At 37.0% G+C, this 14,942-nt stretch overlaps 1 protein-coding gene across 1 annotated transcript in view; it reads left to right on the top strand.

The window, feature by feature from the left end:
* Positions 1-14,942, top strand: part of LOC131431237 (box A-binding factor) — a 534,459-nt gene that overhangs the window by 346,209 nt on the left and 173,308 nt on the right. The window contains exon 3 of the mRNA XM_058596831.1: positions 12,003-12,155. Within this exon, the coding sequence (XP_058452814.1) occupies positions 12,003-12,155 (153 nt within the window). The remainder of the gene's footprint in view (positions 1-12,002; positions 12,156-14,942) is intronic.

The following is a 14,942-nucleotide window of genomic DNA, read 5'->3' as shown; positions in this document are numbered from 1 at the left end:
TGATTCGTTCAATACTTACTGCGAAAATTTTATAGTCGAAAACAGCTGAACAACGTAAACGGGAAAATGTTACAGTATTACTACGAATATTGATTTCCATGATTCTAACATTATAACAGTCAATAAGTACATCGATATCTGATTGAAGTGGCAGCAATCCATAATAGATTTTATGTTGTGGAAAACATTCAAAAAGCCTGCATATAGTAAATTTGGAGATTCGACACTTCGTTAAGTTCATTGATAAATAGAACAGAAATCAATGGACCAAGATGATTTCCTTGTGGTACCCCCGATCATATTTCGAATAGTGACGAAATTTTGTGCCCTATTAGTACGAAAGCGTCCAATCAAGTACCAGGTCTTGGAGCTGATTCGTAGCGTTTTACGAAAGATGACATTACCCAACTATTCATAGTCATAGTTATTGTGTTCGTAGTATTTGTTGTGCAGTATCAAACATGTCGATGCTTGTACCTGTAAAATCGTTTCAGCGAGAAGTGTTAAAGCATTACTTCAACATGAAGCAAAATGCTTCGTGAAGTTATCGTATTTTAGTGAAAGTAAACTGTGAACATGCTCTCACTGAGCAAACATGCAGAGAGTGGTTTGAACGGTTTTCGTGGGAGAAAAGGAACGTCCCAAACAATCGAAAAAAAACAAGATTCGGTGACGTAGCTCAATGAATACCCGTGCCAAGACCTTTCTTTCCACATCACTTGGAGTCATATTCACCGGACATTGCTCCATCCGATTACTATTCGTTCCTATCCATGACTCCCGTTAGTACTACCTCGAAATCGACCGAATGACTAGTTTTACTAGAAGGAAGACAAAAAGTAATTGATATCAATGGATAATATTTTGAACAACGGTACTGTAATGATACGCTTTTATGATGACAAAACTTATTCTAATTTTTTCCAACCCTTAATATGTGTTAGCCAATCTGAAAACCCAAATCATTTCAATTTTCAAACAACTAAATCCTATCCCAGAAAGTATGGAGGCAGTCGAAAACCGCTGCCATTACACAATAATTGTGAATCTGTCGATTTTTATGACTGCTTCCTGTTGCTTACATTTTTCTATCACCACTTGTAGCCGTTTATATGTTTCCATCAGTTTGTTTCAGAATGTTGGGATTTTTATCAGAACAACGTCGAATTAAGATTTTTATCAGAACATCGTCGAAGTTCCTTGGAGTCATAACCTTTAACCGAAAACGGGTCGAATAAAGTGCTGCTATGTCTCGACTACATGAACGGCCAAAAAAGTTGGTCAAATGTTCTTCGTACTATGAAACATCTAAATCTTCGAACATTTAAGAAGTAGAACCATTAAAAAAGCATTCCAAAACAAGATGTATGAGATGGCACAGAGCTCGAAAGTTGTACGAAGCGATACTTGTTGGGAATTTGAGCAGTATATTCGTGGACGTCAAAACCTACCTAAAATTTGATTACAAATCTGTCCTGGCCTAATATTGTGGCCCAGGAAAGATTTGTAATCAAATTTTAGGTAGGTTTTGACGTCCACGAACATACAGTTCAAATTCCCATCAAGTATCGCTTCGTACAACTTTAAACCTTTGAGCCATCTCATACATCTTATTTCTCACTGAAATTAGTGAGAAATCTCCGGTCTGGCAAGCTATTTGTGGCTGCGGTAAAGTTTTGTAATTTTTCTGTACAGCTGCTATGATAAGCAGCGACAAATATACGTCAAAGAATGTTTACAAAAACGGCTTCTGTTCCTGATTCGAAGCCACAAGGATCGTACTCTCTTCTGAGCAGATCTTGCACCTTGTCATAATGTGAAATCAGTGGTAGAATCGCATACCATTAAAAATTTTACTTTCATTTCAAAAGATATGAATCCATCGAATTGTTCGCGAATTCGACTAATTGAAGACATTTTGGGCATCTTAGGAAACATGCCTCGTAACCGGAAACGGTAAACAGTTTGAAAAAGATTGGAAAAAAGGAGTCAGAGTTTGTAGTCAAGAGGTCTGTGCTGAATCTGCAGAAGAACATTCGCAAAAAGGTGCTCCAGCTAGCCAAAAATCGTTAGATAGCAAATGTTTAGGATACTAAGGGGCTGTCCATAAAAGACGTCACGCCGCAAGGGGGAGGGGGGTGTTTCATAAAACGTGACCTTTTGTGACAGGGGGGAGGGGGGGAGGTTTTTGGAATGTGACGTCCAATATTTTCAATGAGCGCATTTTTGAAATATCTAATTATATTACTGCTTTGCTCTATTTCCTGAAAAAATCTCCACAATAAACGTTTACATTCTATAGGAAAACGTGTATTTGTTGATGTAAAAACTTCTTCTTGTAAATTCGGAAATGAGTGATGCAGGAAATCATTTCTGTTGTGATTAGCAAAAGTGCACGGAGGAGCGAGTAAATTAGCGAAATTAATAAATTTTGCCTAATATGAGTAAAAAAGAAAAAGATGCCTTCAAACGGTTTAACTTAAGTTATACACTGACAATTTTGTAATTTGATTTTCTAGCATTGATAATAGTATATCATAAGAATTTCTCTTATCTGATTCTGATGCAGTTTATTCAATTGTACTCCATTTGAAAAAGGGCGGGAGATCAACGATTTTAGACGTAGATCATGTCATGTCTTATCTTGATCATATGTGATTTTCCTCCACCAACATCAAAGCTTATCGAATCATCCAATGATTGAACTTACATAAATCAAGAAGCATTTTAGCTCAAAATCACTACCCATTGTGTGACGGAAGATCAGTACCGATATTGATCAATGTGATTTAAATTTCACTGATCAACTGATAATGAAGAGATTCTCCGGCAGTGATCTCGTTTTGATGAGGTTTTGGTCTTTATTTTCTTAGCCCTGTATGCTACACTAAGGAAATATTATTCTTTACCTAAAAGAGTAATATATCTGTGTACCCCTAGGAGGAATAAAACAGATGATTTAAATGTTTCATCAATTCCAACCAAATACTTTTGTTAATTTATATAATTGATATTAATAAAATAATTCCGATGATTTTGTAGTTTTAGGGATATTTTTCAATCTAATGACAGCATGTAATAAATCGATTTTTCCCTCATATTTGTATGCTTTGTCATACATATTGAGAATGTATTGAGATGAATTTTATTTATTTTGAATTCGTGACATGTGACATAGGGGGGGTGGGGGGTCTTTGCTTCTGTGACAATTTGTGACAAAGGGGGGATGGGGAGTCAAAAATCGTCAAAAAAAAGCGTGACGTCTTTTATGGACAGCCCCTAAGCTGTTGTGCAAGTCTAATATAAATTATAATATTATTTCCACCGATTCAATTTCGGTCAATGGAATACCTTTTGAAACACATGTAAACTACGAATCATTTTTACCACAGTAAGGTTTCCAATCTAATTTCGATTGCCTCAAACAATACCACAATTTATTACCAATCAACACTTGGTCCAGTAGTAATTGCATCCAACTGTCAACTTTACGTTAAAACAATCGCATTCGTCTACAGTATTTACGTTGCAAACGACTCTTGTTCTAGAATTCAGGCCACTATGGATCGCCAAAATTGCATCGTTGGTGCAGATAATGATGATGATGATGATGATGATGATGATGATGATGCGGCAGATAGCACTCCATTGTTCGACTACGATTCGTTTGTATGTCCGATACCAGATATCAGACGTTGTCGGAACTATTGCTGGCTGCCTATCGTGGACAGAACATCATCGGCTATTCGCGCAACATTACAACAAATAGGTTACCGGACACCGCTTTGCCTCCTCACCCTTCGTTGGTGAGGTCAGTGCCGTACGAAAATGTTGCACTGAATCGATTGACCTGAAACCTGGGTTGCTGTAGCCGGAGTGTGGCGATTAATCAACCAGCAAACACGCAATTCCCGTTCCCATCGTCGGAAGGCCACCGGACCGGACGATGGTAAACATTTGTTCTGCATTTGGCACAGCGCTGCAGCTGTGCAGCTACAAGCGCAGCGGCTAGAGTGTCGAAAAATGTGTACTTTCCAGACATCCTCTCTCTCCGGTTTGGCGGGGGAATTCGGGCATTCGGGCAACCGATTGACCAACGGCACAGGGCACGTTAATTCAATAATGGCCAACCCCGATTTGCTAGCCGGGTAGGTTCTCACGTGTGTTTACCAACGAAAGGGCTCTAATGGATCGTAGAAATGGAAAAAAAAACATTCGAATTGTGTTTTCCATATCCGTACTTTATTCCATTTAGCTAATTTTGAACTGTCTCGAACCGTATGTATTGGACGAGCTGGTGGTAAAATCAAACTACGGATGTGCGGCGGAACTGCGGGAAATGTGTTTTTGTATTGTTTAATAAATATATCTGGCAATAAGAGATACTATTTACTTTGTTTCCTAGTGTGGTTCGATTTTTCAAATGTGAAATCGATCAACTGATGAAGTGAATTTAAAATGTGAGTAAACAGAATATTTTATATTCATACCAATAAACAAAGAGGCTCTTCTTTCGTCATTACACAATCAGAGTAATCATTTGTATCTTTTTAATGGAATGAGCATTGATAACAAGCGAGGAGAGAGAGGACAATACTTACATAGATCGGTCTACTTAATTGGGCTTTGTCAAGGACAATCGGGACATCTGACTGAAACGATTTGAATGGGAAGAGTAGAATCGTTAGATCCATGGGATCATTAGGGCTACCTAATTGCTCAATATGTGCGTTGTGTTCCAAAGCCTATGTCGTCGTTTTGCGCTCCTAGTGACATCCGACTGATTTGTGATATAAAATGAATTGAAGCAAGATAATGAACTCTCTGGTTTGTTGTTGAAAGTTTCTTACGTCAGAGGGTTTCGATTGTAATGTAAATATTTATTTGAAGTCAATACCATGGCAATGGTCCGTCACATTCTAGGCATGTTTTCAACAAGGTTTTTCGTATAGTTTCCTGCAAGTTTGCTCTTCATGGAGACTAAAATATATTCGATAAGGCTGGCGTCGGGAGATTGGAATGGCCATTCCAAGCCAGCGATGCTAATTTCCTCCTTTCAGGTGCGACTGCAATAGATCTTGAAGGACCCGATTTGTGTTATCAAATCCAACCATCTTCTCGATCGATTTCAATACGCTTTGTAAATTTCGAGCATTTGTGTTGCAATAATATTCTACGTAACAATGTTCCAAACAACCAAATCTAAGCTCTAACAGAAAACTTCCAAACAATCACTTGCGCCACATTATTGGCATTACACTAAAAGTAATCATTACTGTTTCCCAGCCAGACACGCTTCAATTGAGCTTATACCACAAAAATTAAAAATCGCTATCGACCATTTGCAATCCTTATGCTTCTCCGTTCTGCTTTGACTTTTTCCCATATGAGGTGAGCTAATCAGGCCAGTGCAGGAAAACTTCATTCAATTCAATTGAAACTGAATGTGGCACACACTGACGATCACTCTACTGCCGTAAACTTCACATTCCCTACACGCAAGCTTCGCTGACGTATCGAACGGGCAGCATTCAGTTCTTCATTCGTTTCTCTTCCAGTCGTAGTTCTGTTTTACCACCGTCAGTCGATCTCTTGAAATAGCAAAATATCTTTTTCAGTTATTTGAGAGAGCGGCCTTCAAATGGGGTTCAATTAAACATTCGAATTGGTTCAAGATAATGGGTGAAAGGTCAATCAGTCATGGTAGCTATAATATCAAATGTTCTCATTTTTAATACTTCGGAACATATCTCATTACGTTTCAAGCAGTCGAAAATTATCGATTTAAACTTTCTGGTGATATTCGAAAATTCAAATGAGAACCGCCAGCCTCTATTTATAATTTTGGTCGGAGAGAATTCTGGTTATCGTGTTGATATGCATGCCTATTCATTCGAACTTGCTCACTACCAGCAGCGAAGACAATGAAACAGGTAGACTACTTGGCACTTGAAACTGAGCAAGCACAACTTCAAATAACTTGGTACAATCATTCAATTGACGATGAATTCTAGAAGCTTCATTTGAGTATGACAGCAAAAACCAAATGAACGAGAAAGGATATGCTGACAGTTAGTGGTCATAAATTTCATTTTCATCTAATAATATTCGATTAAAAATGAAATTTTTTCTCATTGAATCCAGTTTCTTGAAACCGTCCCCTGATTAATCTTTTCCATTCCGGAGCATCTTTGATCGAAAAGTTCCCGAAATCACCACCGTGTGGCGCTCTCAGTCACCCGATAAGATTTTTTTTGCAACATCTGTCATTGATATTTTACTAGATTTTCAGTTTGATGCCTGGACATTTGTAGAAGTTACACTGTATTGAGTACATCTGCGGTTGTGCGTGTCCTCGATTTTGTATAATTTTCAAAATGGAATTGAATTTGCAACAACGAGCTTGCATTAAATTTTGCGTTAAAAACGGTTTCAATGGTGCGACGACATTGCAAATTTTAGAAGAGTGTTTCGGCAACGGGCCACCAACTCGTGGATTTTGCACCACTATAACGCACCGTCACACAATGCCATCGTTATCCGTGAACATTTGGCTAAAAATGAAACGAATACAATTCAACAACCACCGAATTCACCTGACTTGGCTCCCTGCGACTTTTTCCTATTCGGTCGACTCAAGAAACCGCTCCGTGGAACGTGTTTCAGCACTCAAGATGCGATTATGGGAAAATCGTATGGCTCTGATGGTCATACCGAACACTGAATATAAAAAATGTTTCGAGTATTGGATGAAGCGCTGGCATGAGTGTGTTGCAGTCGATGGGGAGTATTTCTAAGGGGACTATGTCCATTTTGATGAATAATCTTGTATTTTCAATTTTCTGAATAAATTCCGGGAACTTTCGGTCAAGGTTTCGTTGCGTTAGTCTCAAAGCTATCGTTTTTAGTTCAGCTATAAAAATTTAACTTTTTCTAAAGTTAGTCAACAATCTATTTTTAGACAGAGTCATTAATATCAATATGAGCCGTATAATTGTTTAATGAATGAGTGAATGAATATTTCGTATATTTAACCAACCCCGATTTTAACAATAGTTTGATGTATGCTATCTTGCATACGATTTATAGGTAGATGATGTATAAAGATAATCAAGGTTTGACAGCAGATTTCTGAGAAAGCTCTGTTTTATTATGTTAAGATTCTTTAACATTCAAAAAACTATGACCGAATAGAGGAAAATATTTTGCTGAATTTTCCATGTGCAGTATTCTCAAACGTTTGCCTGTGCTGAAACTTATTTGGAATGATCACAGTCGTTGTATTGTAGTGTAACGTACCATTGAAGACAGTTAGAAAAAAATACTGAGCACTGCTTGCTGAAAATTTTTTGATTTGGCAAGCGATTTAAAACTAAGGCGATGGAATCTCGTTTTATTTACAAACGATTGCATGAATTCGAAGCTTTTCAAAGAAGAGTAAGGTAGACCGGGGCTCAACATTCCCAAGGGACCCACTCGTAACAATTTCAACACTAAATGTCACGTCCTGTCGACTAAGCCCAAGCATTGGCTACAATTGGCTTATATTCATTTGACATACCGTCCACTTATTTGAGCCTCAGTAGTAGTAAGTGAGTGCGAAAGTGTCGATTTTTTCGTCAAAGGGAAAATTTTCTAGTTTCAGAATATATTCCTAGTGACAAATCTTTTTCGAAGAGTATTTTTAGCTAGTGAGATGTGCTGATCGAATGGTACGAGTGGTTTTTAGAACAAAATAGTTTTTGTCTGAATTATGACTTCGTAAAATCGAAACGACGCAGTCGGGCGAAAATGGTCAGTTTTTGTTGATGCGAAATTGTCCACTAGAGTTGGTCTGAATCGTAAATTTATTGCTGTATTTTATTGGTAATTGGTTTTATTTTATCAACACTAGTTTCGAGTACCTACCAATAAAATAGCCAAGAAAATCTCCAAAATCTCGAGCATAATCAATGATAACAAATACGATATTCGATAGAATATTCTCGAATATTTCGAACCATCGAATGATTTGGACCAATTCTTCGTTTACTAGGACAAATAACTCAATAATCAGTGCTACAGAGTATCATTTATACACAATATTTGGTCAGATTTGATTGTTTCCTGCATCATGTGACTGGCCATTTTCGTCCTAACCATTTTGAGATTTTCGATTTCGAGGTTGGTGCTCTCTGAGTCAGATTTCGCCCGTATAAGTGGGGATATTATACTTAAACTAGATGCGTTTTGTAACTGAAAGTTGTATTTTTTTAGCAGTATATAACATTCCGAGTGAAAATATTATTTTCCTCGATATTTTTTTGCACAAGATCTAATGTGGACATTTTCGCGCCGGTTTCCCTAAAAGCGATTTCTACCGTTCATTGAAAATTATAAAAGTTATTTTTAATTTTGGTTAGATCTGGCTACCTGCCACTACTATCAAGAAACACTTCCCGTGTCAACAAAACGGATTCTATCGAAACGGATCCCAACACCGACTTTAGTAAAACTTTCGACCGTACTGACACCATTACTTCTATACAAACTACAAAAATATGGCACAGAACATAGCCTTCTGGAGCGGTTTGAATCATACTTAACGAATCGTGTACAAGTAGTTCGCTTCCAGAACATAAACTCTGAACTAATTAATGTAACCTCTGGCGTACCTAAAGGCCAGGTCTCACTTAGGGCCTCTTCTTTTCATTTTACATATAAACGACATTTCCTTCATACTCAAAAATCTAAAAGTGCTTATATATGCAGACGACATGAAACTCGACATGGAAATTAAAAATATCAACGACGCTGTAATATTCCAGAACGAAATCAATCTATTCCACATTTGGTGCTGCAAAAGTCTACTTCAACTCAATGCAAAAAGGCGGGTGGGTAATGTCAGAGACATAACTGGATGTCGTGAATACGAAAAAACTGGAACGCTCCCATCACTTTTCCGAATATCAGTTAGTTGATTGATTGTATGAATTGTGCAAGCTTTCCCCTTTTTCACTAATAGAGTTTGAAGCGATGCACCTACTTTAAAGTACAGATTAGTTACATTAAACAGCTACTGTTCTACAATTATATATTCCAAACTTGAAACAATTCCTTTTTAATTTGCCAATATAGGAGGCTAGGTACGACAAATTTGTAGTTTGTTTTTATTGAAGCTATGTAGTTCGAAGATATCTGATTCTTCTCGAAATTTCAGTACGAGACAATTGCAATGGCCTGGTCTGAAATGTATCGACGGTCTTCGGTATGCAAGAGTCATTTTAATAATAATAATGATAGTAATAATAATGATAATAATAATAATAATAATAATAATAATAATAATAATAATAATAATAATAATAATAATAATAATAATAATAATAATAATAATAATAATAATAATAATAATAATAATAATAATAATAATAATAATAATAATAATAATAATAATAATAATAATAATCATCATAATAATAATAATAATACAGATTAATCTGTACATATATGTATGTATAATTAAAATACAGATTAACATGTGTATATGGCAACCCTGTTTCGCATGGCATATTTTCACATGACCCCATACTAGTATAAAGATGTGTTCAACATCATCACTTTCGCTTTCGCATTGCCGTTCGTGATTGAATGTGTTAGTGACGGTACAAATTATTTTAATTTCCATCTTGATGAAAATCTGCGTTTCTACCGGTTTTCGGTGCCATCGTGCTGACGGTGTCTCGTACGTTCAGAGCTGCTTTAACTTAAATGACGCTATTTCTCACATCACATTTTATTTTATACCTGCTACTGGCAGCGGTGTACGGACAGCCCCTTTGTTAAAATTCCTTTCCTGTTCGCAGAACGGGAAATAGTGAGACGACAAGTCCTCGTGTGTCTTGTTTCGGGAACAGTTGCTCTGCAAATGGTAGGAAAAATGAACCACTCAACTTTTATATTGATGCTCTTGTACAAATGCAGAAATCTCGCGTTCTGATTGGCTGGTGTTGTCATGCATCAATAATTTTTTATCATAGAATTGTGATCATATTTCCGATGGCATGTAGCAAGAATTATGTTGATTCATTAGATACAACAGGAGATATTCACGATCAAAAACTTATCACTCTCTCAGAGGGTAAATAAAATAAATAAATCTAAAAAATCGTATTTAGGACTTTTGACTTTTTGAGACTTCCGAAATCAAAAAAAAAATTTACGCCGAATGTCTTAGAAATGGATGAAAGGTCCAGATCTGGTGTAATCTGAACTTTTTTTTAAATCGAAAATTATCTAAAAGTCAAAGAGTTGACATAAAAAAAATTTCGAAATAACACCAGATCTCTAAGTTTTATGCATTTCTAAGACAAAACAAGAAAACCGCGTAACTTGAGAAATCCCGCGTAGAAAATACCGCGTAACTTCGGAAATCCGCGTAAAAAGAACCCCATAAAAAACCGCGTGAAAAAGACTCCAGTATACTAGCCATGCAATGCATGTTATGTTACAGAGATTCATATTCCGCTTCGAAAAGTAATACCCTAACTTCACTTCGACCCGCTGCTGTCAATACCACGTGAAATGCCTCTTGCATTCATGTTTTTATCTAAGCGCACAAATTGAAGTAATATTTTGGTTCAGATCAAATCGATTTGACTGAACAGCGTAAATCGTAGTTTGGAGAAACGAAAATGTGTCAAAATAAAGAAGGACTTGTAAAAAAAGATAATCAAAGTCAAATCTCTGTATTGGGTCTGAAAACGTCGGACCCATATCCGCTTCCACAAACAAATTGGTTATCGAAGGTCGAATGGTATTTTAGACAGCGGTTTATGTACGACTTTCCTGTCAAAACCCTCGGTTCTACCGCCAATAGCACACTGCAATTGCGCCTGTCTTGGATTTGCAAGACACGACAACTTAACACCGTCCGGATTATGATTATCCTTCGAACCGATAATTATTGTCACAAGTTGTTCGGGGTACACATTCTGTCATTAGGCCGTAAGCCGCTATGATTTACGCACCTTTTCCGGACAGATCTCGAGCACCATCATTCCTGTCTAATCGTATATAATTTTCCATTCAATAAATTATAACTGTAAGGCCAAACGCGTTCACACCGCATGATAAACTAGACCAACTCGACTCACTCTTCCTTACGTGGACTCGATTCAGACAAAGTAGTATACCAACTGATTATGGATTACAAATATTTCTAAAGTTTCTTTGAAATGAATCTGGTTTATTTTTACAAGAAGCCAGAATATTTTTGATTTCCACTGGTAGCTGTTTCCATAAGCAACGAAAACAGTTTATAATTATCAAACAAACATCAGTTCTTACCAACATCTGACAAGAAGTTGGAATCTGCTTCTCTCGAAGATGGCACACATATCATCATCATCATCATCATCATCATTATATGCACCTCGCTCCCTTCTTTGATTCAACAAATTATGCAATTACCACAGCTGCAATTGCGTGTACTTTTTCGTCCCGCCACCGCCGCCCTTCCTGCCAAGTAGTCCAGCTAGTGCACGAGCGTGTGAGCAGCAGAGTATCTTCAACCATGATTAAAATGATTGCTATTATTCAATTTGTTCGCCAACTGGAATAGTTTTGCTCATGTTTCTCCGCATGTTTTACTCCTTCCTCTGTTCATTAAATGCACAGGCCGGCGTCGCCGCAACATGTTGATTACTTTGTTGCTGATCGTGTTCTACAGCACGTTAGATTTTCACACCTCGTCGGACTTCTGCTTATGTTGATACTGTCATCACTAGGCACACATACACACACAACCGTGGTTCCACGATTGGTATGTGTGTTCCGCAGATTCCACGACTATGGCACCATACCGAGCAAATTGATCAAGTTCCGATTCTTCCATTCACGCCGAGTACCAGATTGATCTGCCAATTCCGTCGGACGGTTGTTGATGGAAAATCAAATTGCTCGTATGTAATCATCCTTGCTACCAACTAACTCGTACTTTATTTCGTTCTTATCTCGCACAGATCACCCCAAAAGACGGTCTTCCCGCAGTGGTGTGTAGTTCCTGCCGGGACCAGCTGGAGACCTGCCACCGGTTCCGACGAGTGGCGCACAAGACGCAAAAGTCGCTCCAGAGCTTCCTCAGCTACGCCGCCAAACTGAGCGGAAGTTCACAGGTAAGATCTTGACTAGTTGATAGAAAACACTGAATGGGGAATCGTGAAAAGCTAAAAAAATTGGGAATCGTATCTGCGTGATGCGCTAAAGTGAAATTCGAACGGCAAGGGAAACAGATATGACTCCATTGATAACGATAAGTGGAATTTGAAGCTGTAAATTACCAGCCAGCTGAACCCTGGGAGGAAGTTGTGTGCGGTGTAAGACCACACCTGATGGCTAGTTGGAACCAGCTGTCAGCGGGAAATTGAACTGCCTACCGGGTGCTAATTTAAGCGAAAATTATAGGGTACTAGCGAACAGGAAGAGTCATAAAATATTAACCAAAGATAGCGGTGGGAAGATTTCAGATTTACTTCATTTACGTTGGTTTCCCTTAACGTCGATTGTTAGTGGTGGTATGAAAAGTTGCTTTTGATTGTGGTTTTAAACTGTACGAACTCCGCTCGACTGAATTTTTGTGCTCACAAGATTGTTTAATTATATCAAAAATATCTAGGGTTATTGTGCCAATAATCTCGTTGTGTCATCTCATGAGCAGATTCGCTTTGTTATTTTTGAATTACTCGATTTTCAATCAACGAATTGTGATAAAATAGATATATTTTCGCAATACCGCGAAAAGCAATATTTCGATTGTGCAGTACTGCTGTTTTGGTCACGCGAATGCACCTATTTTAATCTCACACTTAACGTAGATCTCACTCTTTTTTTTTTTTTTTAATAACTATTTATTGGAATATGAGTTAAAATTAAATTATTAAGATTTAAATTGGGTGTTCAGCCACAAGTGGTGACTTTTCAGCCCTGTTATATATATATGATTTGGTTATTACCATGAAGACATCATTTGCTTCCGCAATTCTGAGATTTTTGTGTAGGGGAAATTCTAAACCTACTTGTATTGTGTAATGGGGAAAAGGAACTAACTTACTAACTAATACAGAGAGCGAATCGATTCAATTGAAGATTGCATCGATTTTTGTCGGAATTTGCTTATAATATTATGTGACATTACATCTAATGGTTCTATATTTGTGAGTCTGTGTAACTCATTTGTACTAAACCAGGGAGGACGCTTCAGAATCATTTTCAGAATTTTATTCTGAATCCTTTGAAGCGTTTTCTTCCTGGTGGAACAACAGCTTGACCAAATTGGTACTGCATAAAGCATGGCTGGTCTGAAAATTTGTTTATAAATTAACAATTTGTTTTTTAGACAGAGCTTAGAATTTCTGTTTATAAGAGGATATAAACATTTAATATATTTATTACACTTTGCCTGGATTCCTTCAATGTGACCCTTGAAAGTGAGTTTTTTGTCATACGTTAAACCTAAGTATTTAGCTTGATCAGACCATGTCAATTCCAAGCCATTCAATTTGAGAATGTGATTATTGTTTGGTTTAAGAAACGAAGCTCTTGGCTTGTGAGGAAAGATAATTAATTGCGTTTTTGCTGCATTTGGTTTAATTTTCCATTTTGACAAATAATCACTGAAAATATTTAAACTTCTTTGTAGGCGACTGCAGATCACTCTTAGATTTCTACCCGTGGCTAACAGACTTGTGTCGTCACAGAATAGCGATTTCTGACAACCAACGGGTAGATTTGGAAGATCAGAAGTGAAAATATTATACAAGATTGGAGCTACACTCGAACCCTGCGGAACACCGGCTCGTACGGGTAGCAATTCAGATTTACAATTCTGATAGCTAACCTGAAGAGTACGATCAGTTAAATAATTTTGAATCATTTTGATCAAATAAATAGGAAACTGGAAATCAGACATTTTTGCTATTAAACCTTTGTGCCAAACACTGTCGAATGCTTTTTCTATGTCTAGAAGAGCAACTCCAGTGGATAACCCAGAAGATTTATTTGCTTTTATCATGTTCGTTACTCTGACAAGTTGATGAGTAGTTGAATGTTCATGACGAAATCCAAACTGCTCTGGTAAAAAAATTGAATTCTCATTTATATGAGACATCATTCTCAACAAGATAATTTTTTCAAAAAGTTTACTGATAGAAGAAAGTAAGCTAATTGGGCGATAACTTGATGTTTCTGCTGGGTTTTTATCAGGTTTTAGGATAGGAATTACTTTAGCGTTTTTCCATCTTTTTGGGAAGTAAGCTACTGAAAAACACTTGTTGAAAATTTTAACCAGGAGTCTCAAGGCAACATCGGGAAGATTTTTAATAAGAATATTAAAAATTCCATCATTACCAGGAGCCTTCATGTTTTTGAGTTTCCTAATAATTGATTTAATTTCATCAAAATTCGTCTCAATAATGTCATCGTGTGATAACACTTGGGTTGAAATATGATCATATTTCAGTGAGACTTCATTTTCAATAGGACTCACAACGTTTAAATTAAAATTGTGGACACTCTCGAACTGCTGAGCTAGTTTTTGAGCTTTTTCACCATTTGTAAGAAGTATTTGATTTCCTTCCTTGAGAGCAGGAATTGGTTTCTGAGGTTTCTTAAGAACCTTGGAAAGTTTCCAGAAAGGTTTAGAATATGGTTTAATTTGTTCAACTTCTTTAGCGAAATTTTCATTTCGCAAAAGAGTAAATCTATGTTTAATTTCTTTTTGTAAATCCTTAACTATGTTTTTCATAGCAGGATCACGAGAACGTTGATATTGTCGTCGACGAACATTCTTCAACCGAATGAGCAGTTGAAGATTGTCATCGATGATAGGAGAATTTAATTTAGTTTGAGCTTTGGGAACTGAAAGATTTCTAGCTTCGATAATATAATGATTCAAATTATCAATT

The sequence above is a fragment of the Malaya genurostris genome, chromosome 2 (genome assembly GCF_030247185.1).
Source record: "Malaya genurostris strain Urasoe2022 chromosome 2, Malgen_1.1, whole genome shotgun sequence".
In the NCBI taxonomy this organism is placed as follows: Eukaryota; Metazoa; Arthropoda; class Insecta; order Diptera; family Culicidae; genus Malaya; species Malaya genurostris.
The sequence above is the reverse complement of the archived record's forward strand: the minus strand, read 5'-3'. Positions and strand labels throughout refer to the sequence as shown.